The sequence below is a fragment of the Diabrotica undecimpunctata genome, chromosome 3 (assembly GCF_040954645.1).
Source record: "Diabrotica undecimpunctata isolate CICGRU chromosome 3, icDiaUnde3, whole genome shotgun sequence".
NCBI classification, from domain to species: Eukaryota; Metazoa; Arthropoda; class Insecta; order Coleoptera; family Chrysomelidae; genus Diabrotica; species Diabrotica undecimpunctata.
In genome coordinates this window covers 101,232,053-101,259,326 of record NC_092805.1, presented here as the reverse complement: position 1 = coordinate 101,259,326, position 27,274 = coordinate 101,232,053, and the positions used below count along the sequence as shown (strand labels likewise).

General features: G+C 33.8%; 1 protein-coding gene across 4 annotated transcripts; it reads right to left on the bottom strand.

The window, feature by feature from the left end:
- Positions 1 to 26,925, bottom strand: LOC140435921 (IQ domain-containing protein K-like). Of its 4 annotated transcripts, XM_072524634.1 has the most exons (6): positions 26,859 to 26,916; positions 26,679 to 26,807; positions 26,528 to 26,625; positions 23,004 to 23,140; positions 17,646 to 17,775; positions 11,320 to 11,526 (listed from the first exon to the last, which is right to left on the bottom strand). In XM_072524634.1, exons 1-6 carry the CDS (start codon positions 26,884 to 26,886, stop codon positions 11,383 to 11,385), a joined length of 666 nt encoding a protein of 221 aa, XP_072380735.1. In that variant the 5' UTR covers positions 26,887 to 26,916; the 3' UTR covers positions 11,320 to 11,382. The 4 variants fall into 4 exon arrangements, with proteins under 4 accessions (XP_072380734.1, XP_072380735.1, XP_072380733.1 ...); XM_072524633.1 differs by lacking the exon at positions 11,320 to 11,526 and adding an exon at positions 1 to 1,091 and having other exon boundaries at positions 26,679 to 26,925; XM_072524632.1 differs by having other exon boundaries at positions 26,679 to 26,925.
- Between the last annotated feature and the right edge of the window lie 349 nt (positions 26,926 to 27,274).

Genomic DNA, 27,274 nt, shown 5'->3' with positions numbered 1-27,274 from the left:
ATTTTAGGCTATAAACTTTTAATTTTTATTTTCTTCTTTATTTCTTCTAAAAACTCTAAGCAACGTTAATAAAATTCTTTACGTTGTGAGTCAAACACTACTCGGCCGTTAATCGTTTTTTTCGATTTCCCAAAAAATGGCTTTCGAGCAAAAAGCAAGTTTTGCAAATAAAGGTCTCATATTGTCATTATTTTATATTTTACAATAAATGTTTCAACAATATTACAATTAATTAATACTGTAACGTCTTAATCTTATTAAGACCAGGGCATTAAGCACACCACACTGCTGAACACTGAAAAACGCCCACCGTTCTATCCATCAGAATGGTGCTTTGTCCGACTGCTCAGCCCTGTAAAGTCATAGTAAAGGTATATATTTATTTAAAAATAAACAGAATTCAAATTATTATGAATGAAAATAAATTTTAAATTGAGAGTTAAAGATTCTGCCGGTTGCCGGTAAAAAATGATTAAATTATAAAAAAGTACTCAGCTTTAGTTCGTTCTGAAGGAGTCTTTCAATTCTCTAGGAAGGGTTCCGATCTTTGTGGAGGTTAGCCGCTGTCGGTGCTTGTTGGTTGGATTAAAGGGGGTTGTTGGTCTAGATTGGTTGTTGGTCTCAGATGGGCAGGGCATGTGATACGCAGTAACGACAATCGCCTTATAAATAATGTGTTCTGGGAAAGGTCAGAGGGAAGAAGGTCTGTAGGGCGGCCTAGAAAAAAGCGAAAAGATGCAGTCAAAGAAGATCTAGAGAAAATGGGAGTGCGACAATGGGAATTACTGACACAGGACCGACAAACATGGAAGGCAATAATAAACGCGGCAAAGACTCACGAAAAGTTGTAGCGCCATTGATGATTATGATGATGTTGGTCTAGATTATAGCAATCATTGTTGTCAGGTTGGTAAATGGATTTCAAATTATATTCTGATACATCAGTGGACTTAAGGTAGTATGATTGGTTGCTGATTGTTTCCTCAAGGTAGTGTGGTTGGCTGTTGTTTGCTTTCCAAGGTAGTGTGGTTGGCTATTGCTTGCTCTCCACGGTAGTGTAGTTGGCTATTTATTGCTCCCCACGGTAGTGGCTAGAAAATTCATACAAAGATCAGTTTTCTCCCAAAAGAAAAGCCCGATCAGAAATAAAGCTGAGTATTCAGAGAAAAACGATTTCAGCAAAATCTCTGATCATAGCGTAGCATTAATAAAAATAAATTTATAGTAAAAGATTTTATTAATAAGGTATTAAAGAAAATAAGGTAATATAGGTACCGTTCGCGTCATAAAAGATTGGTACAACTCTTATAACCAAAAATCGTGTTTTTTAAGTTGTGTACGTTGATCTTGTCACATGTGTCATTATAATTTCTAGGGCACTGTTGCCAGTTCAACGAAAATATTATATGAAACCAGGTAAAACCAGGGCTGTGCGACAGACCGTCAGTTTTGAGTATACTAAAAACTAAAACATTATCGAGCATTCTCGATGAGGCATCCTAAAGAATTCTCATAATAATTTTGTAATTTTTCATCATCTCAATAATTAAGTACCCATACATTGATTTGTGTTTTATTATAATTTATGAAAACTTTTAAATTCAGAAATACATAATGATAAATAATCAATCTAGACATAACTTTAAATTATTATAATAAAACATTACAGTGAGATATTGGATTGTAACAGTCACGTTTTGAAAAGCGTTTTTTCGTCCCTGATATTTTATAGTTTAGGTATAATACATAGGATAAAGTATAATGTTAGTTTTTCACATTTATTGTTCTTGTAATAAATAATAAATTAATCTTGCTACTTTACTTGTTACTAAACTTATTGACACAAAATACAGTTCGTGTTCGGTAGGTAATTAAAGTATTAAATTACAGTAGATGCATTCCAATGTTCCCTGTGCCAATAGCCTAGGTTTAAACATCCTTCAAACATTTTTGGTAGTTAACTCAACCCTATCTCTGACTATTAAATTTATTAGATACCGTTTTTTGTTATTAATGATAAAAATAATACCTATCTAAAAACTTTATACATTTTTGAACTTTATTTTTTATCTATTTAGATTGATTGCAATTCCGTTATCGATGATGGCAACAACGAATTGATTCACAAACCATTGTGTCCAGTCTGAACACAGGTTTACATTGGAAAAAAAAGTGTACCAGTTTTATATGCCGGAAGTGTACATATATACAGTAAAAAAAATAAAAGTTAAAATGTTTTCAGCTTTATTTTAAGAAAGAAAGTATCTGCTATGCAAAAGAAAACAAGTAAAAAACAGAGGCCTAAAACTAGAAAAAGATACTTACCCGTGTGTACGGCCAAGACACGCACCAATTTGTGTGACTAAAGTTTCATTGAAGAATAATTGTAGTGATATGATTGAAAAGAGACCGAATAAAAATTTGTATCTGCTTATATAGGATGGAACGGCTACTAAAAATATTTATAATTTAGTGAGGTCGCTTTGGAATAATATACAGGGTATTTGGTAGGTCGATGGAAATTTTTTAAGGGATAATAGGGGACGCCTAATGTGGTATTAGATTAAGAAACTCAAATATTTAAGTGAATACACACTTAAAGAAAAAAATCACAGAGAACGGAAAGATAAGCAAACGGCTTTACTCAAAGACCGCCCTCTCAGAAGTGAAGTTCTTCCCTCAAAATTTCACAAGCTCCCCAAAAAAAGAAGTGGGATAACCCCCACTTACAAATAACAGGCCAGCCTGTATGTATTTCTAGGAAGGTAAAATGGTTCTAACGACATAGGAAGTAACAAGAAGAAACGTAAGGAGATATGAAATCTTTTGGATTAGGTTCTTACAGAAAAATACTATAAAATACTTTTTACGACTTTGTTTACCAAAGTTCCAACAGAAACCGCCTGAAACCGGAAAAGAATTAATCCATGCCCTAACGTAAAGTATATTATTTAAGCGGCGTCTTTTGATAAGTAGAGCCTTCTGTATGGGCATCTTAGCAACAAGGGTAAAGGTATTAAAAAATTATTTAATATTTTAATTATAAAAAATATGTTACAGTGGTGAGTTATTTTAATTCATAATCAGGTAAACGAAAGGAGCTCTTTTATAACGCTTGTCTTCTTTGAACCATTCTGCCGTAATGCGGTATTTAAAAATATTGCTGCATTCAAGAATATTGCAACCAGAATTAGTAAACAAAACATTGAGTAAATTCACTCATTTAACAACACAAAAATGCTCATTAGATTTCAATTTTTGTTAACATAGAATAAAGAGTAAAATTTTAAAACACATAGTAAAAATTTAACGTTAAAATTTTACTCTATACAAAAATTATAACGTTAAAACTTTACTCTAGAGTAAAAATTTAACGTTATAATTTTACTTCCGTGTAAAAATTTATCAGAGTAAAAATTTAACGTTACAAGGGTTTGTTTCTAATTTCAATACGCAAACCCTCTTGTTGTTCTGTGATAAAGTCTTCACAGTTTTAATTATGCACTACCATTACCATAAATAGTTTCTAAACTAGTTTTAATGGTATTTGATCCCCTAATATTTCTTAAAAATTTTTGCCTGCGATGGTTCTTCTTTATGCTACGCAACCATTTAATACTACTTATTTGTTACCCCACTGTTTACTAAAGCTTGTTTTGATCTTTTGTAGCCCTTTTAATTTACTTGCTCATTTTATAAATATATCTAGTGACTCTTTTTGAAGTTATACTTCTATACGCACGGTCGGCGTTGGAAATTTGCATGAGAGTGAATCTGTGAAACCATTACATATGTAAGATAATGAGTAAGAGAGAGACAGAAGATATATTTTCTAATGTTTCTTTTGTATTTAATATTATATATATATATATATATATATATATATATATATATATATATATATATATATATATAATATTATATATAATATAATATGTATTAATATTATTATTTATGTGATATGTTTTGTATTATTTAAAATTAAACGTTTATAATTATTTTAGGCTTCTGTATTTCAAAATAATCACTGTTTTACCGAGAACTGTCAATTTTGAAATCCGTTAGTGTCATGTCTAATTGGCAAATCCTTTACGTGTTTGGTTCATACGCTGGTGGTTGTGAGTTCGAATTCCAATTATGAATTTCCTTTTTTATTTTTGAAATATTTAAAAACCTCATGTTAATCTTATTAAATATATGTAATATACGCAAAAAACATCAATTTTAAAATAAAATGAAAATTTACAACATAATCCGAGTTGTTGGTTTTTTATTTTTATCTTCGTAAAGTAAGTTCTATGTATATTGGCAGTTTTAAATACTTATGAATATTACATTTTAATTTATGATGTATTATTATATTGAATTATATTGCAGTGTATTTATTGTATTGTAATTTTTATATTAATAACAAAATAAACAATGAATTTTACTGCAGAGTATGTGTAAATTTTTTTTTGTATTCAACTCCTTTTATACATATATAAAAATAAAAATATATATTTTCATTATAATATTGATACAATCCTTCATTTATTATACTCCTATTACAGGTCAGGAGGAAGGCGATGGATAGGGACGACTGGAGAAAAATTCTTGGGGAGGCTAGGACCCACACAGGGTTGTAAAGCCAAAATGATGATATTACAGGTCAAATGTTTATATACAGCAAACGATGCACCATATACCTATATAACTAATTCTTTTTCTCTTTCTGCTCTCTCCTACCTATAGCATTACATATGTAATTATTGTGCAGATTGACTCCTATATAAATTTTTAACGGCGAACGCGTGTATAGAAGTATAACTTCCACCGGCAGTCCCACTGGATTGCCACACCCGTTTTTTTTGCTTGCCTTTGGCCTGGTATTTTTTTCCGATAGGCTACACTACGTTCCTCTTCTTATTTTCGAAAATCGCAAAATAGCTCTGGTCCAATGAATTCTTATAGTAAAACTATCAAAAATCTCATTACCAATAACTCCTTTATGTTCTGTCACTTACAGCAAAGTTATTTTATTGTGCTTTACCAGTTGCTTAAGAGACTTTTGTAGTTATTACCAACTCATAACACTTATATAGACTTTAGAGCTTTGAGTGCATCTTGGCTGTCTGAGGCCATAGATATTTAGCTAAGCTGAGGATGAATTCAGGCACACTTAAGCAAAAAAAATTAATTGCTAGTAGTTCTTGTTGAAATATTATAAATATTTCCGATGGCAGTGTGTTGGCAGAAGCATTAACCCCTATTCCCACTTCCTCTTTTTGCTAGGTGAGGCAAAGCTTGAAAGATACTATCGTCCCCAGACGACTTAAAAACTAATAATAGACTATGTGATTTTTTTGTGAAGTATTTTTCTGATCGACACTTTGATGTTCTTATGAACTTTATGTAGATTCGTCAAGCTTAATCTTGCTTCATATTCACTAAATGTTGCAATAGGAAAGTAAGGGCACTTATGCTAACCTGTTTGTTATTCAATTTTATATAACTTATAATTATATATTGCTAATAAAAATTCTTAATTTTCAGGGAATTAAACTGGTGTATACGATTATGGCTGTGTTGACTAACTTAAAATAATTTTTCTTTTTTAAACTTCTATAAAAGTATAGCTGCTAACAACAATAGGCAGAATAATTCACACAAAATTAGTATAATTAAAAAAATGTTCCATTAGGAGGAATGCTGAGAGAAGTGATAACGCGGGTTGGACCTTTGCAAACTTTAATCTTTATAACACTAGAAATTATAAGATTTCCTACTTGGCGTAACTAAATTTAAATTTTTATCACTGTGCTTTCTACAACTTGCAAAGTAGACAGATTGATAAATTAGTCGACAAGGGAATCGATAATTTGCATTCCACATGCCCTTCATCACGGCAAAAATTCTTAGTGAATTTAGTTTCTGATACTCGAATCCAAGTAAAGAACTAAAACAGAAAGACGATATTAGATTTAATTTCAATGCAGGGCATCCGCCACCCGCTTATACGTATGTCAACATCAGTAGGTATCATCAGAGCGACACATGCAGATGCTCTGAATCTAAATTAAATCTCTCCCGTCATAGGACAATAATTATAAAAATAATTATTTACAACGCCAACTTACAACGCTATCTAATAACAACACTAGAAATCCTAAGATTCCCTACATGGCGAAAATAAATTCAAATTTTTATCACTGTGCTTTCTACAACTTGCAAAGTAGACAGATTGATAATTTAGTCGACAAGGAAATCAATAATGGGCATTCCACATGCCGGTCATCACGGCCAAAAAAAAATTTGAATTTAGTTTCGTTAAGTAAGAAATCTTAGGATTTCTAGTGCTGTTATTAGATTGCGTTGTAAGTCTGTAAATAATTATTTTTATAATTATTGTCCTATGACGGGAGAGATTTAATTTAGATTCAGAGCATCTGCATATGTCGCTCTGATGATACCTACTGAGGTTGACATACGTATAAGCGGCTGGCGGATGCCCTGCATTGAAATTAAATCTTATACGGTCTTTCTGTTTTAATCTTTATTTTTTTTCTATACTTCCTTTGTCTTTCTCAAATTGGTCTATAAATTTTTGTTAACTTTTTTCCTAATAAATTTTAAATATTGAGAGTTGTTTTTATGATAAAATTAATTTTCTTTTGTATTTTGAAGGTTTGGTTTAGTTTTGTAGCTTTTCAGTCTAAGAGCCAGGGGGGTTGAGTATACACTTTTATGTCCCCTAGCTACCTTGACGGTTTTTTGGTGCGTAGATTCGATTTTCCGGAGGTACCAGGCTAAAAACCCGTCTGATAATTTGTTATTAACAATATAATTGTTTAAATGATTGTCTAAAGGGTATAGGGAGAAAAACACTTTGTTAAAAACAGTTTTGACCGAAATACCAAACGTAGAGCAACTTTTCCATATGGTGGAAGACCGTGCAGCATTCGTCATGGTGATCGACAACCTCGGATAATTCTCATATGGCACATAAAAAAGAAATATGATTTGGTTTTCACACCATAAGTGTAAACTGATAGTGTGTAAAAGATTTTTTAAGCAAATTAGAGTATTTTTATTCTTAAATATATATCTTAACTACCCTACACCGCACCGCTGCCTAGCCTAAATTTTATATTTATTATCATCAATATGTTGTACCTCTAATTGGTTCTACTTAAGACGGTCTTGTGTCTTAGGTAAATATGTTTCTTGATCAGTTCTATTTCTATCAATGTTTTCACTCAAAACCAAATTTGGCGTTTCGTATATTTTGCTTGATTATATCACTAGGTTCCGCGTGGAGTTGTCTGTCTACAATCAGACGGGTCCCCAGGCGGTGGATAGAGGAACACCCTAACTTGATCTAGGAACGGCGGGTAGGTGGTAAATAAAATACCCACCGCGAACCAAAACGTACTAAGATATGTCTACTCTAACAGAAGAGTCCCTGACCCTCCAGGTTGGTGATTAGACTAGAGGCCAACTACCTATTAGCTTTGCAGAACTTACGACGTCGACTCTGCAAAAGAAACACGAAAGTCAAAGTGTAATGTTACAACGTTCCATCTTCTTTTTATAATTCTCCTATTGCTTTTCTTTGTATTTCACTTCTTATAAGTATATAGCTTTTGTCTTCATTTTGTTTCTTTGACATTTGAGTTAATTTTTGTTTCTAGCCTTTTCATTTTAGTTTAAATTTCATTCTGTAGTTTTTTTTTCAAATGAATCTCCCATTCGCTATTCAAATATTAAGTTAAGCACTTCAATTGCTCTAGCTACTAGCTTATTTCTTAAACGTACTTCAAATAGTAGTTTTTTAAAACTCCGAACTATTTATTGTAATTAGCGAGCATCAGACCTATCTTCAGTACAAGTTTTTATCCCATACGTTTACTGCTTAAAAACAAGTGCCTTCGTGAAATCAGTTTTCTTCCAAATAAAATTTCAAAAGTTTAAAATTAATGAAAGTATAGAACAACAAGAAGTTTTTCCCAATTTATTGGGGTGAACATTTTTCATAATTTTTGTTTACCTCGTGCTTTTTGGTTAATTTTTTTAATGAGCGATCATTAGAAATGCTTAAGATTTTTTATTATCTTTATTTTTTTACGTTTATGGCTATCAGTAATTTCTATTCAGCTTTTAACTGCAATTTTTACCTTTGTGTGTCTTCGTATGGCAAGGAAATTCTATTTAGTGGTATTAGTTGCGACCGTTTGACTCTAGTAAGACGGTCTACTTATACGCGAACTGGGTCTCCTGCCAGACGTGGATCTCATGTGCTCGTATGCCCATAGGAATACGTACTAAATTGTTTTTTCTTAGGGTACGGACATACCGAAAATACATGGATGTGTTTGGTAGAGGTCGTGGTAGCGGTCGAGGTTTACATCGATGACGGGCAGAACATACCAAAGATACCTTCCTTTCAGTGTTCTTTGCGGTTTTTGAGGTGACTGACATGTGTTACGGGAAAGTTAGCTTTTTACATTATAAAATTATGTACATGAGCATCAGTAGTGACGACAGTGAATGCATGTCTTCAAGTGAAAAATAGTGGATCATTTGTAATTCTTTAAATCGCCAGTTTTCGGCTCATCCTATTAATAAAAAAAAGGCAGTATGTAGGCGAATACGAACACCTATTTAAAGAGCTTCAGAATTACCACTTAGACAGATTTTATACTTATATGAAAATGAGTCTTGATACATTTCAGTATATTTATCATACCATCCGTATCTCCAGCGAATGTCACGTGGTTTGAAAACCACCAATAAACTTGTAATTTACTAGCTCGATCGCGATGTAAAATAAACTATTTTGTTCTGGCATCGACATTACTGTAAACCGCGATGATAGGTCGCGAGAGTGAACTAGTGATACATCCTTGGTATGTGCGATCTCATAAGAAAATTAAAGTTTGTTTTGACATTGATGTATAGACCGCGACCGCGCCCTCCACCGCACACATCTATTTATCTTCGTTTTGTTCGTACCCCAAGTCGCTGGGTAGAGCTTCAAAAACTATAACAACAAGACAAAATTCAGCTGCTTTTTGCACCAGTACCGACAAAGTTACGGTAAGTGTCTGCATCTGGACACACCTCCATCCAACAGAGGCAATACGAAGCCGAAGTCCCTAAAAAAACGGCAGCGGAGATTCCTAGCCGGAGTCAACGCAGATAAATGGTACTACTGAACAATTATTCTCCTTAAAAAAAACAATAAATGCATATATAATTTTTTTATCAGTGTTAATAAACAAATATGTGAAGTTATTTTTGAATTTTATTCATTAACCTCCTTTGTGAAATATGAAATAACAATTCTTTGAAGATCAAGAGCAAACCTACGGAAAATGTCCCATAAATGACATTAAGATAGTGTTAGGTGACATGAATGCAAGAATAGGACGAGAACGAGCTTTCATCTCCACTATAAAAGGCATAGCCTACGCAACGTCAGTAGCGATAATGGATTACCACTGATAAACTTAGCAGTAGCATTAAATATGACAGTTGCAATCAACTATTTTGAACACAAGAATATACACAACGTAACCTGGACATCTCCTGATGCAAGAACAACGAGTCAGATTGATCACATCTTAATAGAGTCAAGACACTAAACAGGCATAATGAACCTGCAGAAGATATAGAGGCACAAAAATTGTCATATCATTGCCTAGTGATATCAACTGTGAGAGCTAGAGTTTTAAACGTCAGCAAAGAAAATAAAATGTCTAGAAAGAAATGGAATTTGCAAAAGCTAAGAGATGCAACAGTTGCAAAACGGTACTCGAAAAACATCATCAACAGGCTAAAGAATCAAAATGTAAATGAAGAAGGCCAGACAGATATAAACTTCTACTGGACCAGAATAAAGGAAGATATTGAAGCAGCAGCAAAATATGAAATAGGAACAGAATCTGTTAAGAGAGTGACTCATTGAGCGCTAGGCTCTTCAATTTAATCACAGATGAAATCATCAAAAGTGTTAACAAAGGAAGAGGATACAAAATCGGAAACAAAAAAGTAAAAGAATGAAAAACAAAGTAAAAGTACTCTATTATGCTGACGACGCAATATTGATAGCCCAAGATGAAGATAGTCTGCAAAGACTAGTCTACAGTTGTCACAAGAGCAAAACAATTAAAATATGACAATCCCAACACACAAAACTAAAAGAATAGTAATCAGCAAAGAACCAATCAGATCTAAAATAGAAATTGATAATATCAGTATTGAATAAAGAATGGAAATAAAATGCTTTGGATAAGCATGCAACCACAAATTTTACGGCAACTTTTTATAGAAGACGACGTCATAGTGTGATCATAGAAGTCATCATAGAAGCAGTGAACGAATTTGTAAGTATACCTGGAAGCGCTTGTCAACACTGAAGATAACACTACCATAGAGATAATCCGCAGAATTTGCAAGGCCAACAATTGCTATTTTATGTTAAATCTTTTTCTTAAATCTCAATTATATCGAGAAATACAAAGGTAACACTCTACAAAGAATAATACGCCCAGTCCTAACATATGGTTCAGAGATCTGCACTCTAGCAAAAAATAATGAAAACATGTTGGAATGTTTCAAAAGAAAAGTAGAGAAAAGGGAGAAAAATACAATACAACTTCGAACCTTATAAAATATACCAGGAACCAGATATCGTAAAATGCATTAAGATAGGACGCCCGAGGTGGATAGGGCATGTAATGCGGATAGAACAAACTGACCAAGCTAGAAAAATGCTCATTGATAGACCGATTGGCCAGAGAAGAAATAGAAGACTCAGAACAAGGTTACTTGATAACATCGATGAAAACATGAGAAATATGGAAATACATGATTTGCGGAGGAAGGCGATGACAGGAATGACTGGAGAGAAATTCTTAAGAAAGCTAGGATACACATAGGGTTGTAAAACCAGAATGATGATATCGTTAGGTACAGCTTTTGTGTAAAACTTTAACATTTGAATGGCTTCACCTAGGTAAGTCTTCAGATATATGTTTGTGTGCCCTTATCTTGTATGCGTTGATAACATAAAGTCTCTTTGTGGAATCCCCAATGTTTTAAGTGGTATTATAGATTTTCACATTGATTGTTTAGTATTTGTATATTTGTAAATCGTAAATGTAGATAATGTATAATGGGTGATCAATTCTAATCAATTCTACCTTTTCCCACAGCTTCACGCAGTATACATTTTCAAATGCCGTTGTTTTGGACTGTCTTGTATATTAGTACTAAACATTGAAAAAAAAAACAAAATTGAAAAAGAATTTTATAAAACTAATCTGTACAAAAATAAATAACAATATACTAATTAATAAAATATTAAATCTAAAATATTAAAGTATACCTCCATTGGTATTACACAGTGGCGGCGTTTTTGATGTTTGCTTTTGACATACGTTTCTTGTTATTTAATTTATTTCTAGGTGTATCGTCATGCTTTTTATCCACCAAAGATTCGTTATCAACGTGTACCATACTACATCTTTTAAATTGTATTGTCTATAATTAAACAACTATTTTATTAATGCCCGAATACAACCTAGTAAACATGAGCGCCGACAGTGGGGTGCAAGGGGGTGCAACTGCACCCCTATCTGCAAAGAAAGTACATAGATATGTAGGTATGGTTCTATATTTTATATTGGTTATAAATACAAATGCACACCCTAAAAATGATTCTGGCGGCGCCCATGCTATAAAAATTATAAAAAGAATATTTAAAGTATAAAGTATCATATAATTTACAAAATAAAATCTATAAAATAGCTATTCATTTTAAGATATACTGACTTTCTTTGTAAGCCACGCTAGTGTATTTAGGTGTGTAGAAGCTATCGAAAGTTCATCGGTTTTTTAGAAATTGTTTACCATCTACGTGCGTTTTTCCTTGAAATTAATAATAAAGAATATTGACCTTATATATTTTACCGAAAATATACCCAAATTGAATTCAAAAATGAACAGTATTGTGATCAATAACCTAAGATACACCGACGACACTGTAATACAGGGTGAATAGCAAAAACATCTACATACATAAATGTCTTGGAGGAATAGAGTGCCAGAATTGGACTAGAGATAAATTCTTCAAAAACAAAAATACTAGATTTTGTCCATGGAACCTATATACAAAACAGCGCAAAAATAGTTATCAACGATACTAAATTTAAAACGTTTACAACTACACTCGCGATCATAAAATCCGGGTCACCTTGAAAATTTCAAGTTTCTTGAATATTTTTGCATCTGGTGCAGTAATAACCTTTTTTTAAGCTAATGTATTTCTTATTTGTCATCAATGTTTGTTTTGAAAGAAAAAAAACGGTTTTTTTTATTATTTTTATTGAAAAAGCAGAAAACAAACCAAATTGTTAAAACAGACATACGAAAGAAAAAATGAAAAATACAGAACGTGGTAAAACATCAGTGGAATTTCAATGACTAATATCGTGTATTGTCTCCCCTTGCTCTAATAACCTCTTGCAGACGACGGGGCATATTCTCAATTTTTCTCCGGATTACATGTTGAGATATGTTATTCCACTCTCTCACTAAGAGATCCTTAAGCTCCTGTGCGTTGTTAGGAGGAGGTGTATGGGTTTGAATACGTTTTTTCAAATCGTCTCAGAGATGTTTGATGGGATTCAGGTCCGGAGACCTAGCTGGCCAGGGTAACCTCGTAATTCTAACCTCGTACAAGTATTGCATACTGATCCTGGCAACGTGCGGTCGCGCGTTGTCCTGCATAAAACGGCGTCTTCTCCAAGCCCTGCCATGGTGGGCATAACATGTTCTTCCAGAATGTCCGTAATGTTCCTTCGGGCAGTTAAGGACCCATTTTCGATGAAGGGTAATTCTGTGCAGAAGTCGGAAGATACACCTCCGCAAACCATGACCAAGCCTTTACCAAATGGCATTCTTGAAGCAATGCAAGCTTGTGAAAATCATTCAACGGTTCTCGTCCAAACTCTTACACGTCCATTGGATCAAGTTAGACAGAAACGGGATTCATCTGAGAATAACACTTTGCTTCAATCATTAATTCCCCAATGCGCATATTGTCGAGCAAAAGCTAGTCGTGCAACTCGATGCGCCCAGCCAAGTGGCGGTCCTGTAGCTATTACCCGAGAAGATAGTCCAGAAGAACGAAGTCTTCTCTTGACTGTTGCAACGCTAACATTGCAATTTCGTACTTCCTGTAGGCAATTTCGATGCATAACCGCAGTTGAGGTCCGGTTTCGTAAAGCCTGAAACACAAGAAAACGGTCATCTCGTGCCGTGGTCGTTCTTCTTCGTCCAGAGCCAGATCGTCTGGTTAGCAAACTCGTCTCGATCCGTAAGAACAACCCGTAGAAAGGCTTACGCCAACAGTTCTTGCAACATAAGCGCAACAATGCGTGCCGTTTCAACAACAGTCAAGGCATTTTTGGCAAAAAATAAACAATAATAAACACTAATAATGGCAGTAATAAACACTAATGGCGGCAATAATAAACGTTTGTTTGTTGCGTTTGAACAGAAAGTCGAAGCACAAATGAGACATTTAAAACAAGCGGCAGTTACAGGTACCGTTCATTTTGAGAAGTGTACACTTTTCCGCGGAATCGGCAATATTGGAATTCTTTGTTACAAAGGAAACCGCTAAGCTGACAACAATTCTCAGAAACATGCATTAGTTTGTATTTGTGTTATTATTATTTACGATAAAGCTCGTTAAAAAAATAAATAACGGCGATTTTCAAGGTGACCCGGATTTTATGATCGCGAGTGTACAAGTATCTATTAAGAGACATAAACACTTAGCTGAATCACTTAAAATAGATTGAGAGGCGCACTGAAATCGAAAGAACCGGTTTTGTTAACATGAAAAAATTTCTATGCCACCAGAAGTTAGTTATCCAAGTAAGATTTCGAACATTAAAGTGCTACGTTTGGTCCTTACTTGTGTATGTATGTATAACGTGGACGATGACGCAGGAAGATTTAAAAAAAATACTGCAAGATTTTGAAATTTGGATCTGTGCGTCTGTTTGCAGGTAAAATGTTTTTGAAAAATCGGGGCATGCTAACACTGGGCCTTGTAAGTTTTGATTTAAGCTCTTTAAAAGCGTGTTTCTTTATGCATGTTCCTCTTTAGAAGCATGTTTAGTGGTCCTGCTATTGTTGAATAGTTTTCTATGAATCGGCGGTACTATGAAGTTATTCCTAGAAAACGACGGAGCTGACGCACATTTTTCGGTGCTGCAAGTTCGGTTATAGTGCTAGTTTTCTCCGGATAGGTTTTCATTCCTTCTGTTTCAACAACGTGCTTCAAGTATCAGTTCCAGTTGGCAAAATGTGCATTTTTCGAAGTTTAGACTATAGAGTCTTGTGATAATCCGGACATTATTATAAATGTTTCTCGGGTCTCTAAATTATCGATCTCGCAGTTGATAGCTAAATTCTTATTTAGTTTCATCGATGAACCGTTCGCTAGTTTTGTTCCTCCCCTACAGCTTTCTAGAGAGTTCTTGTATGCCTGCGCAATTTTGTCTCCGGCATAATTTTTAATGGTTTCAGTGTCAATTAGCGCTTTGTAAGTTTTATGCCCGATTTGTAATGATGCAAAAAGTCAAAAGTCGTTGTTCGCTGGCTGTGTAACGGCGAGAATAAATGGAGTTGAATCTTGCTCCACAGACTGGAACGACTCCTTATTTCTCGTCTGTTATTCGTCTCTCTGACGGCTTATACATCAGTCACTGCTAGAAACTCAATCTTTGCCGCAACTTCAACAGAATTTTCTTCTATGGTTTTTAGCAATATTTACGGATGTGCATCTTGCATTTAAAGCACGTGCCTTTGTCATTGCATTCTCTTGGGGCTATAAGTTCCCGGTATCTTTGAATATTTTGATTTCGTCTTCTGTGGCTTCGTATTCCTGGGATAAGTCTTATAATTCCGTTAAATTTTCCCAAGTTAACCATCCCTAAGGATGGCTGGCGTATATTGGATTCAGAGTAGAGTAGTACATCTTAGCGTATTTCCCCCCAGAAGGAGGTCTTGCCAACAGATGCCTTTCTGTTATCCTACCAACTAAAATCACCCTCTCCTACTTGTGCGAAGTTGAGTGTCGCACGTACCGTATTCCGGAAATGGGATAGCCGATGTAAGGCTGACGATCACCTCTCTCAGAGTCACCTATTTCTCTATACATTTTGTTTCTCTCCACTATTCATCTATTGTACTACCGCATTGTGTGAGTAACAGTGTCTGAGTATTGGCAGTATAGGCATTTATCTGTATCTGTCTTTATGAACATACGAAGTTACGAGCTAAACCACCCATGTCCAGTGAGCACTCGCATTAGGAAGTAATCCAATCGCCTGTGACCACAGTCCACCCAGTCCCTTAGTCCACTTGGCAACATCTTCCGTGTTGTTTCACTTTTGTTGTCATCTTCCCATTGATCTTTCCCTTTCTTCTTTTTTATGACTGTTATCAAATGTTCTCTTCTCTCATAGATATGTCTTCTTTATACTGCTAATACATACAGAGGGACATAACCCGTGATAGTCCAAAGGCCGTCATAGATACAGTCCTATAGGCGCATGCTACTTGCAACAGACTCGTTCTGTCTACTCGTATCATGAGCCCTTTGTAGGTCGGTATCTCTACTGCCCCACTCCAGACTGATGCCGCGTAAAGGATGATTAACTGCACAACACCATGTAGGGCACTTCTCCTTTCTGATTTGGGTCCCTTAATGTTATGCATCACCCTCCCCAGCGCAGGCGCTACCTTCTGGACTACCACTCGTATATGCTCTCCCCATACGCCATATTGGTGTAGCGTCACTCCCAGACATTTCACACATTTCTTTGATGTTAACTGTGCCCCTGCACATTTTAGTTCCATCACTTGTCTTTTGCGTTTAGCCTTCAGAATGATGACTTCTTTTAGCTCTATCCTTCCTTTAGCTTTTAATTGTTCATTTTGTTTATAGGAACTTTTCTTTTTTTTTTTCGTCAGCAGATTCTCGAAGTACTTTATACATGTTTTGTCAGACATCATACTTAATCTAACGTTATTTTTATTAGTTGTTCTAATAGTTTTTATGGGTCTGCATGCTTCTGAACTCCTTGTGTACACTAGATGGTTGTCTGTGTATTCACATATTTTTCCCAGATTTTAGCTTTTTGTAATTACCTCTCGTTTTACTTTTTTATTAAACTCTTTATATTGTATTTTTTTCGTCTGTCTCCCTTTTGCAATACTTTTTGATATAAAATTGATCGTTTCTTTGATTTCCTGATCCCACCAATACGTTTTGTTTGTTCTTGGATCTTGGTTGCCTAAAGCTTCTTCTGCTGCCTTTTTTATGGCCTGTTTTTAATATGCCCATATTTAATCGTCATAGATTACTGGGCTTCCTTTAATTTTTATTTTAGTCTCCAGGAATTGAGTAGATGTCTGCTTTCGTTGTCTAAACTATCTAAATTGAACAGTGTTTTTTCAATTTTTATTCTATTTAGCTTCGTCTACTACTGTTTCCAGATATCTTTCCAGAAAACTAGAAGCATTTCTTCGTATTTGGTAATTGGGATTTAGTTTAATCTAATCATTTTAACTCTAGTACTGTCAAATCAGAAACCCGAGAGGAAAAAACTGGAAAAGCTATAAAAGCGTACTTGGAAGGTCTCTGGAAGGAAGAATAGGTACCATTAGAGATGTAAAGGGTCTGGAATTAACGGTGGAGATGGTAAGTGAGGCAATAATAACGGCTTACCGGGAAAGCTGTCCAGAGAGATCAAGAAAACAAACGAAGAATACACCTTAGTGGAATGAATAGGTACTAATAAAATCTTAGGACAGATGTAAGAACTCTATTTAACAAAGCGAAATCTAACTAAGAGTGGGATTATTACAGAGAAAAACTGATGCAGTATAATAAAATAATTCGCACTAAAATTAATTCGTGGAGAAGGTTCAGTTTCCTCCGAGAGGAAAAACCCGAAGTACCAGTCTATATAAACAGACCACTTTTAAGGCTGTGGAACCTCATTAAGAGGATTGGGATGAATGAGGAGCTTTAAGTAACAAAGGGAGCACAATAGATCTGTAAAGGTCGCATTGCATCAGACCGAAAGCCACCCTAGTTTCTAATCTAATCTAATCTTCGAATTTGGTAACAAAAATTACCCTCATACCATCAAAGTTACCATCTTATTTGAATTGGTAGTACCATATTTTATTCTATTATTTCTTATTTTCTCCCTAGCTTTTATCCTACAGCGATTTTAAACCTTTCTCTTCGAAGGCGTGCATTGATTACTCTACTCTCTTTTTTAATTTCCTCTCAATATTGTCTTCTAATACCACATAATTAACATACAATAAGCACACATCCGTTCTTTGTTCCACTACTTATGAGAATAAATAAAGAGTAATCTATTTCTATCAGCTGTCTTAAAATATAAATTGCATCAGTTGTTTACCTGCGTTGTATAAATCCAAACTGATTTTCGAATATTTCGGTTTCTTCATATATCCGTCTCGTCTGTCCATTACTCGCTCACATCTTATCATACATTATAAGATTTAGTTAACATGGAAAATAGACAGTTAAAATTATTACTTACCTTCCAGAATGTACGTATTTCATTAAACTCTGGTCTTTTTCTAATCCAATATCCACGTAAATATGCTTGTATATATCGCACTGCAGTTTCACGTGTCATTAACGAGGATAGAGGATAAAAAGGTCTTGGACTAAAAAATGTTTTAAGAAATAAAATATTTGAAACACAATTAAATTATTGATGAACTACCAAGCATTATAAGATTACTATATTCATCAAGTGTGAATGACTGTAAAACCAAGAGCCAAGACGAAATCCGTTTCGGATTGGTTGAAATAAGTCAGAACTTAGAATTTGGTAAAAATGTCTCCGGTTTATAACTGGAATCTCGAAATGTGTTAGCTGAAAGATTTGTGTAAAAATCAGATAAAAATTTAAACCGAAAAATCGTCGTTAGTGTCTTAGCTTTTAAACTTTTATCCTGAATATCTATCAATCCCGAAAATACTGATAGATACGATAGATACCGATAGATACCTATCGTATCTATGGTAAAAATGAACAGAATAAAATTGTTTATTTACTTAAAAAAAAATCTAGTACGTAAAAATGAAAATTTGCAAATAGGTGTAAAAATAATGTTTAGGAATTTCGGTTGTAGAAAATCAGAAAACTCTGAAAAAATCAGATAACATGGTAACGTAAGACTTGACTGGAGGTTGCTAGTCACTATCAACCTCCAGTGGAGTCTTACGTTGTCATGTTATCAATTCCTGTTGTAACTTAAACATTCTAGTATATCAGATCAAATAATGCAACTTAAATTCAATTTAACAACATTTAACGAGTTTTTCCCCAAGTATTTAGTGGCTCAAAATATGTACAGTACATCTAGATAACACTGATGATGTAATATTAATTCCGAAAACGTTCTGCGATGTAGCCCGATATCGTGTTTTAATTATATACCTTTTATAAAGGATTTAAAAAATATACTAATAATAATTTCAAGTAATCCTTTATTTATAATAAATGTTGTGCGTTATAACTGCTACATTGCCTGCTTTCTTTCTTATGTTAATATATTTCGTTAATTCTATTCTCCAATTTCCATATCTTCTGTCATAATTCATATTCTTCTATATCCTCCATTGTATCTCTTATTTTTCTATATATTTTCTCAGATATAGATTGTATCAGAATTATGTCGTTACTTAATTGATTCATTATTCTCTTTTCATTTTTACTGGTATTTGGTATAAAAACCAGTTGGCGTCCAAATCTATCTTCTTTATATATATATTTCAGTATCTACCTTTCCTATTTTCTTAATAATCATCATTTTTATCTTTTACTCAAGTTTCTAAAGAATGAATTTTATTTTCATCTCTATTTCTGTTACTTTGGAACGAGAGGTGCCATCTTTATTCTCTGTTTAGTTTAATGCTAGTGACAAAGACTCCTTTTTGTTGACATTTCCCCCTTCCCGTTCGATACAAAAGTCGATATAATTGCTTTTATTTCTAAAAATGTCGATTTTCTTCATGACTTCTGTAAAAGTATAATAACCAATTGTTGTGTCGTCTCCTGAATTAGGAGTCAACCTCCGGGATACATTTCTCAGGTGCGTGCGGGTCAAATTATATTAACATCCAGAAGACTAACCGGCCTGAGAATGGCACTATCATTCCGATAGGAGAGTTGACTCCAGGGCAAGAAAATCCACAACTAACAACATGGCTTGCTAACAACCATAGCAGAAAAGACCAGGATAAAACCTAGGATTTGGTGACAAGCATTTTTCCTTACTATAATGTAACACTGTAGCAAGAAGTCGAATAATTTTTATTTAAATTCAATATAATATTTAAACATGTATTTTTCTGCCCTTTTTGTTTAATATTTTAATAAACATATGTTAATTTAACTGTGTATTGTTTCTTCTTTTTACTTGTTTGCGTGTGTTGCTCCAGAGTAGGCCATATTCACGTCCTGAGTGAGCTAGCCAGGGAGTGTTTCGTATAACATCTAATGTAGAAATTTTGCGATTGATGCATTAGGGGTTATGACGTTAAAAATTGGTCCCAACGGGAAACGATTTGTCGCTCCAACGTTGTTAGTGATGTTAGTCAGGTTGTAGCAGCAAACTAAGGTTGGCGGTTACAAGTTGACAACAGCAGCTCAACGTTGGGATGTCGCAAATTGAGCCTCGAAGGGTTACAATGTTATTCAACAAGTCCCATATATGGTCCACTAGTCCCAGTATGAATCACTATATGGTCCATTGTGGGAATTATAGTGGTCCATAGAAGCCGATGAGGAAAACAAAAATTATTTTGTTAATTGGGCGGTTGAGTGACCGAACATACACAATCAAGGCGGGGAGTCACCGACTTAGGTCGGCGACTCGCTGTCCGGAACATACATTTTGAGACATAAGTCCAAAGTCATGTAAAAATTAACTTCAGTCATTCATAGGGAGAAAAGTTTTTCTAGCTACACCTACAATCAGGTGGCTTAACCACATAAAGTAACTTTCAGTACAAAGCCTCCTCATTCGTTATGTCCTGCGATGGGAAGGGGTGGTTGGTTACAGCTTGGGGGTCAGATAAGTACCACTCCATTACGGAATGTGACCGGTTTGATCTTCGGACATGTGAGTCCCACTGTTCCATTGGAACACATATGTCACTCGGCGCTGGGGTTCTACAAAAATTGTTGTGTGTTTGTGTGGTCCATAGTGGGATTTTTAATAAAAAACTTTTACTCTATTTTAAATTAGAAAAAATTCACAGGGAACCTAAACCTGTGAGCAGCTCTAGCTGTACTTGCACTAATGGCAGGAGGGGACAGGTTTAGTAAAATATCTTCTGCTCCTACGGTATCTACATCGAGTTTGTCGGGGAAAACAAATTTGCCGGCCACAATTCTCTTCATGAAAGAGATATTATATTTATCTTCACTTATCTTAATAACCTGACCGACATAATGTTTTTTTTTTGTCATGTATCTTAATATAATATAGTCCTGGTTTGAATAGACAAATCTTGATTTCATGTGCTCTTTTTTCTCTGAAAGTGTTTCTCAGCCAATATTTCTTTATGCTGTTCCTCTATGACATCTTTAATGGAGGTATCTGATATTATTGCTGACTCTAGCTCCTTTCTGCTTTTCCTAAGGTTTTTCCTAGGAGCAGCTTTGGTATGTGGCCTAATTTGGTGAGGGATTATTATATTGGATGGGCCATTAATTGGGCTGACATTGTCCTCGACGCATCAAGGAATTTGGATATCGGTTAAAATACTTGGGAATTCCAAGGTTGGCCAAATCCAAATTTCTAATTGATTCGATGCAGGGAAATTCCACTTTCGCTACGTAAAACAAAGGATTTGTTTTACATAAAAGCAGGTAGATTTTCTCTCATCAGTCAGTCGAGCTTGCCTCTTCTACTGTAGACCTAGTCGGTGCTATTATTGTTCCTACTAAGTTATTGTTTTATTTCTGATTTCTTATATACCATTTTTATTTTAGCATTATTGTATATTCAGACCTTTTCAGGTTAGAATATTACTTTGATCTATATTTGTTTATATACTCATTGTTTGATATTTTAATTGGTTATTTTGATTGTTTATTTTTCTTGTATTTTGTGTCTAAGTTGTTCTTCCGTAAGTTAAGAACACTTAGAAATATTTATCTTGCTTTTTCTATTTTATATTTTGATTTGTACTTTGTCTAAGTAGTTCTTTCCGGTAAGTCAAAGAACTCTTAGAAATATTTCTCTGAATATTTGACTTGTTATTTTAATTGTTTGTCTAAGCCGTTCCTTTCCGGTAAGTCAAAGAACTCTTAGAAATATTTGTATAATCATTGTTGCATTATTATTTCCAATATTTTATCTAAGATATTTTTCTTAAGTTAAGAAAATACTTAATACATTTGTTTCTTTCATTTTCTATTTTATGCTAAGTTGTTTCTTCCGTAAGTCAAGAAACACTTAGCAATATTTTCACATCTTTTCTATATTTGATTTTTCTTATTTTCTTTTATAAGTCGTTTCTTCCGTAAGTCAAGAAACACTTATAAATATTTGTGCATTTATTTTACTATATTTGATTCTCTTGTTTATTTTCTATTCTAAGTTGTTTCTTCCGTAAGTCAAGAAACACTTAGACATATTTCTATAATCTGTTTCATTTTTGCATTTCTCGTTTTATATTTTGAGTATTTTATTTTTCCACTCTAAGTCGTTTCTTCCGTATGTTAAGAAACACTTAGAAATATTTCCATATTTTACTCTCACATTTACATATTTCATTTATCTATATTTCTGTCCTAAGTTGTTTCTTCCGTAAGTCAAGAAACACTTAGAAACATTTTTTTTCTTTGCATTATATTTTTATACCATTTAATTTAATTGTTTACTAAGTTATTCCTTCCGTAAGTCAAGGAATACTTAGATCATTTTTACCTATCTGTTTTCCATTTTTGCTCTGTTACTTTGTAACTGTTCCTTGGAACCGTTACCTATAACAGATATTTGTCACTGGAACTGTTATTTATAACAGCGGTAGTATTTAACCTTTCTACCAGCGACAAACCAAAGATGGTGAATACCCGATCCAATTCCGGGGATAGGAAGAAGCCCGAAGAGCCGGCGATGGGTCCTACAGGCCCAAATGCCCCCTCTCGGCAACAAAATGTCGTAGTTCTTCTACATCCTGATTGTTTTCTACATCCTGAACATCTTCCACATCCTGAACACCTTCGTTAGCCTTATTTTCGTTACCATTTCCATTTTCACTTTCTTCGTGCCTATCAGTGACATAAGATGACATAAATCACTCTCTGAAAAAATTTGGGAATTCAGGGATGCTATGCCTGTTTTTTTAAATCCGTTGAGAATGTTGACAGGAATGAATGCTTTAGAGCAGGCGGTACCAAAAACACTACAAACATCATAAATGCTCATAGGTATGGCAGGATGATTTAGCATCCAGTCATTAACTCATAAAAGTGGTACAGCTGGGTTTAAACAGAATAAGACGATATTGAGGTTATGTATGTTTTAGATATACCAAATTCAAGTTAAAAGAATACATTTCGGCGGATTATTCGAAAAAATCTGAACATGGAGATAAAAATTTTCACCTGATCACACACCTGAATTTCCAAAATATCGAAACGCACAGTACTAATTAAAAAACTAACACGAGATTCGAAGGCGGCACTTTTATAATAGCACACATCCTGAAATATAGCTCTGCTGGGACGATAAAATAGCCAGGAGAGTGAAATCCCCACTATGGACCACTTCAAACTATGGACCAGTTTATCCTAAACTTATTATTTTCTCGCGTAATCTTAAAAAGTTGTCCTTAACTTAATTTTTAAAAGGTTCTAACTACACATACTTACCGTTTTTTCAATTCAAGATTTACCCAGTCCATTTCAAAAATATGCAGACATGGATTCATTCTGTGCGGGTATTTTGAATTTGCATTATAGAAGCTTTCACTTAGATAGTCTATTCCGTTAAAACTACTCCTTGGTTTCTTCATATAAAACAAGATATTAATTAGAATAATTAAAACATTTAATTAAATTAGAAAATTTAATTTTTCATTTTCGGCATCAGCAGTTAGTTGGCTGGTATCTTATAACCAAAACAAATGCAAGTGTAGTTTCTACTCTGTTTGTTTTTTAACCAGGAAGAGTAATTCAAATTTATCGCGCCGTAATGCTTGTTTGTAATTGGTCCAACCGCAGGCAAGTTTACTCCAATAAATTATGACATTTTGACAATAATGACATTTATGAAGTTTTAAAATTCAAAATTTATATCGATTTTTTGTATTTTCTGCATTATTTCTTTAATTTTTAGATTTTTCGTTTGCATTTATATAAAAACAGTTCTTTTCAGAATTATTTAGCGACGTATTAGTGTTATTAAGATAACAATATGGATTCGATGCCAAGTAGGGGAAAGGGGGGGAATGGTGGCCGCTGGGGTAATGGTAGCCATAAAATATTTACATCTAACCTAACCTAACCTAACCTAACCCTCTTATCTATGATTTACATTTACGGCCTAATATTATTTCGCGTTTAATACCTGTTGCGCCATCTAACAGTGTCTCGTTTAAACTGTATCTAAAACAATGACGATGTTTTGCCGGCAAAGAAAGAATTTTTAAAAATGTCATATTTTGTTTGAGTTTTGAGTTGATGTATTAGTGCAAGATTTTTAAACGTATGTAGAAATATGTAATTAAGTTTATTTAGCTGCATAATTGGTACCATTTGTTAAATTTTTAACGTAGTTTAAGACTATATAAAAAGTTCTAATTAGGTAATTATAATTTAGGTGATTAATGGTTATGAGTCGATCAGTATAAATATGTATTTTGGGGTTATAATAGCCACGCGCCTGGAAGTAATGCTAGCCGGAAACTATTACCCCAAAATTGTATTTATATAATGCAGAGTATTTCTTTATAAATTCTTATATTTCAGATGCCTCGAGTTTACAAGACAAAAAGTGACAAAGCACTATGGAATGTTGAACAACTTAGTGCAGCAATAAATGCAGTAAATAATGGCAGAGGTGTCGGTGAAGTTGCAAGAAGTTTTGCAAGTCCCAGATCTATAATTCAACTACGACTAAAGCGAAATGATACAACAGCTGCTTCTTTAAGTCGTAATTCTGTATTTACCAAAGAAGAAGAAGAAGTTTTGACAGAGCAGGTCATAAAGTTATCAAAACATTTTTATGGGATAACTCCCACAGAAATAAAAAATGTGTCTATAAATACGCTGAAGAAAAAAAATTACATCATCCATTTTCCAAAGAAAAAGAAATTGCTGGCTTGACGGCTTCCTTAAAAGAAATCCAACTATTCGATTACGAAAACCGGAGGCGACAAGTATTAACCGCATATCTGCTTTTAACAAACATATTTTTCTCTAATTTAAAATCCATATTGGATAAATATAAATTTTCGGCATCCAAAATATATAATGCAGACGAGACAGGCATAACAACCGTCCAAAACCCAGGAAAAATACTTGCTGAAAAGGGGCAAAAGAGAGTCGGCTTTATTACAAGCGCAGAAAGAGGTCAAACAACAACCATTATGTGCTGCATAAGTGCCTCAGGAACATATATCCCACCTTTGTTTATTTATGCCCGCAATAGGATGAAACCAGAGTTAAAGAAAAATGGGCCACCTGGTACAGTCTACTGCTGCTTGGATAATGGGTGGATAAATGAGCAAATATTTCTCGAATGGCTCCAGCATTTTTACTGTGTTGTAAAACATTCAAAGGAGGATTCAGTTTTGTTAATCTTCGGCAATCACAGTAGCCACTGTACATTAGAGACATATAATTTCTGTAAAGATCGAGGAATTATTATGTTAACCATACCCTCGCACACATCGCATCGACTCCAACCGCTGGATGTAGCTTTTTACTCATCGTTAAAATCAGTGTATAACATTGAGTGTGACAATTATCTTCGAAGTCATCCTCATGAGCGTATCACGACATTTGAAATAGCTGAAATATTTAAAATCTCATACGGTCGCGTAGCCACACCAGTCAAAGCCATTAATAGCCATTAATAAAGCCAGATAAAAAGACACTAGACCAAGAGAAAAAAAGTGGATTAGATAAGGAGAAGAATAATAAGAAAGTTAAGGGGAATAAAGAAAGTTCTACAAAAAGTTTGAAGTATATTTTGTTGACATAATTCCATTACCAGGATGCTCAAAACATGACTCAGTTGGAAATAAAAGATGCAACCACAAAAGCAACAGGAAGCAACATTCCGAAATAATGACATCAACAACAATGAAGTTACTTCTAGAAGAAAAACAGCGGAAGAAGAAAGAGCAAATGAGAAATAAAGCCAGCAAAGGAACCAAACGAAAAATAGGCATCGAAAAGTCAAGTCCTCCGCGAATAGTTCCAAAAAGAAATTGTATAAGAACACAGAAGATCATAGAAGATATATCATCTGAAGATGAGGATGATGACGATGAAAAACAGAGAACTCTGGATCCAATGCAGCATTTGCAGCTAATGGGCACACAAAGACTGTACCAGTTTCGAAGGCAAAATTTACATTTGCGATTTCTGTATTTAATTATTTTTTAAATAGGGGTAATAGTGGCAGTGGCCACTGTTGCCCCTCGGCAGCGGGTAAATATGGCCACCAGCAGAAGTTTGAAAAACCGTTTTAATTTTTTTTTGTTCTGTTTAAAAATTTTTTGTAAATAAAGTTTGAAATACTAAGGTTTGAAGTTATATTTACGTTAACAGTCTAATTTTTAAAGCTATGTAGCAGTATAAATAAACCAAAATGCTTAGGCGGCCACTATTCCCCCCTTTCCCCTAGTAGTGGTAATTATCCTTCCCCGCCTAAAAAACGCGCTGAGTAAATTTGGGTCATTTATCATCAAATGAAAAACAATGCATTATAAACATGTACAAACAAATAAAAATTGATAATCCTGGAATAAAAATAACAGCCATGGTAGCAAAAATAGTTATTGTTACTAAAGTATATGTACTAAAGTAATGTGCTAATTTTAGGTGTTGGGAATTCAACTATTTACAGAACAATTACGGAATATAAGCAGACTGGAGCAGTAAGATGTCCTAAAAATATTGGCGGTCGGCCTTCTATCCTTGCAACATACGATGAAAGAGTTAAAACATCTGTACGACAGATAGTACACAGCTTTTTTTCAAGAATGAAATGCCCACTTTAAATAAAATATATATATATATATATATATATATATATATATATATATATATACATATATATATATATATATACACATATATATATATATATATATATATATATATATATATATATATATATATATATATATATATTGGTTAAGACATCAGATAAACACAAAACTTACATAACAACAGTCCTCTTGCATTGTTCGATGTAATAATTTGTAGAGAAAATCTCTAAGTAAAGGAAATATCAATATTTCCAGTTCTTGAAGAGCAGGATCTAAAACAACGTTAATTATATAAAGAACAATTTCCTAGTACAGAAAATATTACTTGTTTTAGTAATACATAATGAATCCTGGGACTTCTTGTAGTCTTCAAACATTACTTTACTTTGATCCCAGTCTTCCATTATCTCTGCTGCTATTTCAAGATCAATTTCAACTTCTATGTCACCTTGGTCTAATGTTGTTTCCGTTAGTATATTTGGTGTGGAAATCTGATTAGTTTTACCTTGTAATTGAGGCTGACTTTGAGCCATCTCCAGATCGATCTATTAAATACGTCAAATATTATGACAAATATCAAAATTGTATTTATTTTATTTTCCTTTTATATAATTATGTAAGTATATTAGTATCACTGTAGTAACCAGATACATTAAAATACTAGATAATAACAAAAAAAAAAAGTACCTATTGAAAGAAGCCCTCAAACCAAAAGAAAATCTACATCGGGCGCTAAAGCTTATGGTAAAGTCACAAAAATAGATGTAATGTATACACAAAAGTTGTTTCGATCTAAAGGTAGAAAGGTCTACGAGCTCAAACAAGCAATTTATCTACAATTTATAAATCATTTAGTTTTATATTTGTATAATATAAAAGATAATATACACCACTATGTGTTATAAGAATTTTTGAAAATAT

What these genes read in the sequence shown, in the direction of transcription:
- LOC140435921 (XM_072524632.1), bottom strand. Translation starts at nt 26,886, where the DNA reads ATGGCTCAAAGTCAGCCTCAATTACAAGGTAAAACTAATCAGATTTCC. An exon ending in ATTATGTATTACTAAAACAA is followed by an intron (nt 26,626 to 26,678) that starts GTAATATTTTCT and finishes ACGTTGTTTTAG; the next exon opens with ATCCTGCTCTTCAAGAACTG. An exon ending in AAATACGTACATTCTGGAAG is followed by an intron (nt 11,527 to 17,645) that starts GTAAGTAATAAT and finishes GTTTAATTATAG; the next exon opens with ACAATACAATTTAAAAGATG.